Source organism: Ostrinia furnacalis, unplaced genomic scaffold (assembly GCF_004193835.3).
Source record: "Ostrinia furnacalis isolate ACB-3 unplaced genomic scaffold, ASM419383v2 OfSCF2663, whole genome shotgun sequence".
NCBI lineage: Eukaryota > Metazoa > Arthropoda > Insecta > Lepidoptera > Crambidae > Ostrinia > Ostrinia furnacalis.
In genome coordinates, this window is record NW_021132902.1 from 272,008 (window position 1) to 276,733 (window position 4,726).

General features: G+C 35.7%; 1 protein-coding gene across 1 annotated transcript; it reads left to right on the plus strand.

Moving 5' to 3' along the window:
* Positions 1 to 1,369: 1,369 nt before the first annotated feature.
* On the plus strand, positions 1,370 to 2,824 carry LOC114356133 (glycine-rich cell wall structural protein). Its single transcript, XM_028309234.1, has 2 exons — positions 1,370 to 1,405; positions 1,942 to 2,824. The coding sequence occupies exons 1-2, from the start codon at positions 1,391 to 1,393 to the stop codon at positions 2,275 to 2,277; spliced, it is 351 nt and encodes a 116-aa protein (XP_028165035.1). The 5' UTR covers positions 1,370 to 1,390; the 3' UTR covers positions 2,278 to 2,824.
* The last annotated feature ends 1,902 nt before the right edge of the window (positions 2,825 to 4,726 follow it).

Below are 4,726 nucleotides of genomic sequence, written 5' to 3' on the forward strand. Positions count from 1 at the left end.
CTGGATGCACTACGCTACGAGTACCAACCGGGCAATATGGAAATCGTTGAGGGAGGCCTATGTTCAACAGTGGACGTCCTGTGGCTGAAATGATGATGAACTTTTGCTCTCCATTTTGCATGAATTAAATATAGAGCTTTAACTAATGGGTCTTCGACAGTTAAGAAGTCGCCCGGTATATGAAAGGTCCTGGGTTCAATTCCCAACAGAGGCAACTTCAAGTTTCAAACTGATGCGACCCACCAATAAATTAAAAGTCCACCAGTGAAGTACTGAATGTCAACAGATTGAATTTCCTCGCATCGCTACACTCGCACTAATCATCTGCTAATTAAGACAAACTAAAGGAAATTAAATTTCACGCCCATTCCATGTCACTGTTGCGCAATTTACTTTTTATGCCCAAATTCGGTGGAGATACGAGTAGACGATGACAAGTATTTTCAATTTCGTGATGATTGAAAATTTATTTTTTTATATGACAAGGTAATCGTGGTTCGTATATGGATTTCAGATTTTAACCCTTCAGGCCAACGTAGGATCAAGGAATTCAGTTGGGATTATAAGACCTTTTCGAGAATACCTACTTAAATTGCATGTTTGACTAAACCTAAAACTCTGAAATGAAAAATTAACTGCAGTAGGTATCTCTGTAAACCGAAACTGAAAATTAAAGTCAAACTGAAATGAATCAAATGAGTAAATTACTGCACCCTTCTTATTGCAACTGTGAATCATCAAAGATTAAAGTCTGCGAAGTAATGATATAAAAGTGTAAAAGTAGTGTCGAAATCCACATGATAGAAGAAATTGCTTAGGGCTATTTAACATCTGCTCAGTTCTGTTCTTTGCGTTGCTTCTTCTCAGCGCTGGCCCATTTATTATATTGAAGCAGAAAGTAATTCTGAGGGGTGTAAAGGCGCTTCCTAAAAGCCTATTTGCAGAAAATAAATTAGTTTAGTAAACCGGCAGACAGTGGTGACTGAGTTTGTTGCGGCGCTTCTTCGCAGCACTTGCCAAATGTTTGTCTCGAAGCGCTGGTAGGGCAAAACAAGAATGAGACATGTATAGGCTTCATGAGCATTTGACGATTTGTAAGTACTAATTGAATTAGTCTATACAAATAAAGATAATTTTGATTTTGATTTCGTTTAGTGTTTTTAGGATGATCAGGTGATCGGAACAGATTAACTCTATCTGAAACGTCACATGTCAATTTTTTCTCGTCTCGACTTCCATCCCTCGGACCTTCAGGCGCAGGGTTCAATGGCAGCGTACAATGGGCCGAAGGAAGCCAGCCACTCATCCATGCATCTCTAGGACACATCGGGCTATAAAGCGCTCGCGCGCGCCCTACGTCGTCAGTCCGAACTGTAGTAGCTCAACGAACATGGCTTGCAAAAATGTGAGTACTTAGTACTAGCTATTTGAGTCAGTTTTAAGTCATAATCAAGTGCCATTATCAAAATATCAAAGTAAATATTTTAAGATAAATAGTGTTAATCATTTTTTTTTGGCGAAAAAGTGACGATAAATTTTTAGTTACCTGATTTTGGAACTATTCTGTTTATTTTTTTGTTTACGTATGAGTGGGCCGGCTTAAATGAAGTGTATGTAGGTCAAGCCAATATGCCAATTAAATGAACAACTCATTTTGTACAGCTTTGTTTTCCGTGGGAAATAATGAAAAAGGATTAATGCCATTTGAATACAATACAGTATCGATATTATATTAGCTTTGAGGTACTAATTTCTTTTTAAGTGATACAAACGTTTTAGCTGCTTATTACAAAATTGAAAGACATTATAATCGATTGATGGATAGTCAAATAATTTCAGATTCTTATGCCAGTCTTGACTGTCCCAAACAAACGAAACTTAGAGACATTTCCACTGCAGTTCGGTGGCATAACAATTTTACATCTACTGGTCAATTTCCAGCTCGCCTTCATCATCGTCAGCCTCGTCTTGCTGGTGGCGGCTTTAGCAGCACCTGCTGAAAAACAACAGCCCGCCGAAGCAGAACCAGCACCACAGAAGGAAGACCTGGTCTCCGCGTCCGAGGATCTCAAGCCAGCAGCCTCGCACTGGGGCGGCGGCTGGGGCGGCTGGGGCGGCTTGGGCGGCCACTGGGGCGGCCACTACGGCGGCTACTACCCCTATTATGGCAGCTACTGGGGCGGCTGGCCTAGCTACGGCTACGGCGGCTATGGCGGCTACGGCGGCTACTGGCCGTACGGCGGCTACTACGGCCACCACGGTGGCTACTGGTGGTAACCACGAAAAACTAACATAGATCAATGCCAGTATTAATTTTACACGAAACGGATTCAGTTTTGGCTTTAGGTCGAGATTTTATATTAGTTAATGTAACTGGATAATCATTGTACTACGTTATTTTATGAACCTCTACATAGTTCTGTGATTTCGTTTGTATTTCTTACATATCAACAGTACTGATGCATTTTTATGATACTCTTAATCACCTTTCTCTGATCATACACACATCTCGACCAAAAAGCTCAATAAGCTTGCCTTAGCTTAAAGTATATGTATATAGGAGTAATATTACTGACTTAATTACACACCATAGCAATAACACAGTATTGGCGAATTCCCTCACGTATTCGCTGACACCTGCGTCAAACATTATTACTGTTAGATTAGATAATGCGTTTTTGGCAAGTTGAGTATGACAGGAATAGCTAATGACCGTCAGGGTGCTTGGGAGAGGGGGCAGGATGTGTAAAAACCAAATGATGGCACGTGAAGACATGGCATGATCCCAAGCGAATAACAATGCCATAATGATGGCATTGAAGTGCTAACTAANTCTAACTAAGGCAAAATGATCGCGATGAAATGTATTACTGATTTGGCATAATCCTGTATGTCGAAAAGAAAGAAATTGTGTTCTCAGCTTACATTAAATACAGTTTCATTACTTATCTTTTATCATTTTCAAAGTTCAAAATAGGTTTTATTTTTAAGAGTGTTACTAGTATTATACCTACTATACTGCCTATACAATTAATAGACCTGTAAATAGTTATAAGTACAATTGTATTTATTAAAGATGAATGAAGAATATTACTGTGATTTCATTTTTATACCTATTTACTAAATCATGAAATAAAATACTTATACAGTCTAATAAAGAGAAAAAAAGAAATAATGTATATTATAATTTTCTAGATTTGTGTTACTCGTACAAATTAAACTTTTTATTACAAAACTCGAATGTCTGTAAAAATGGAAAAAAATGTATGCTGAATAGATTTTCATTACTAGTAACTAATCACCAGTTATCATTTTATCAAAATACGCGCGGACAAAGTCGCGTGCAAAATAGGGTCAGAATGAATTGCAGGTGCATCTTCAATTCAAAGAAGTTTTTACTTATTTTAATGCAAATGCTCCTAATCTTAGTAATAGATTAGATTTCTAATCTTAATTGAAATCATATTGTTTTATGTTAATGGCGCTTTAACAAAAAAAAAATAGAAGAGAAAATAATTCGAAAGCCAAAATGAACTGATTATCTGTACCAAAACATTTAGTGTCAACAAACTCTGAAAATAAACATTTCAGCCCACAAACGAAAAGTAATTTAGTTTTCATTCATATAAACAATACCTACGACATATTTCATGTTAATAATGCTAATAATCTCATAATTCAATTTAACATAAGATTTTACTACAAACAAATTTTATTAAGAATAACTTTTATAATCGCTAACGTATTGATGTCTTTTGTATGGGCGGCGAGTATAGAGCACTTTTCAGCTTTGCAACGACTAGTAGCGCCATCTATCCACAACTAATAAGACTAAATACTAACTTGTCTACTTTATCAATACACTGAACGTTTGGAAAATCTATGCAAAATTTTATATAAAAATAACTTACAAAACCGCTCACGCATTGATGTCTTTTGTAAGAGCATCGAATCTGAGCGCATCTTTGCAACGACAAGTAACGCCATCTATACATAACTAATAGGAATAAACTTGTCTACTATATCAATATTTAATTGGCTTGGCCTGGACATTGGAATATGTATGGAAACTTTTGAAGAAAAATACGCATTTGAAATGCCTGTATTAATTATTTTATTTAGTATTTTAAGGAAGTTCGAAGCAGAAAAATAGGTATTGTATTTTGTCCTCTGAAAGTTGAAAAGTTTTAATCGTGTTCTAGAAAAAAAATCTGTTGTACGTGTTACAATTACTATAATAGTACACTGTACATGCCATTAGATTCTGTCTTGAACAATTCAATTTTATTATTTGTAACACCAAAAGCATCAATAAGTAACAACGTGAAGAAAGTATTTTTTTATAATACAAAATATTTCTTACAATGAGCCCCACCTGTGTATCAAACTAATTAACTCCTACAACTAAAATATTAACTTGAGGCTTCAGAAACAAAATAAAACGAAGAATTCTAAAGCGCCTTGATAATGTTTTACTGCAAATTCTTATAGCGAGAGATTTGCTGATGACAAATATTCGAAGAGATGTCGGTTACGAACTTGAATAATTTATACAGGCGTTATTGCACTCTACGCATACATAAAAATGTTTAAAGAAACATGGATAAGAAAGACTTGTAATAAAAATGTGTAAAAGTTACCGAAATAAACTTTATTTCTTATTATGTCTTTTCCATGAAAAACTGAAAACATTAATTTGGCTTTTTGCTAAGGAAAAAATATTTAA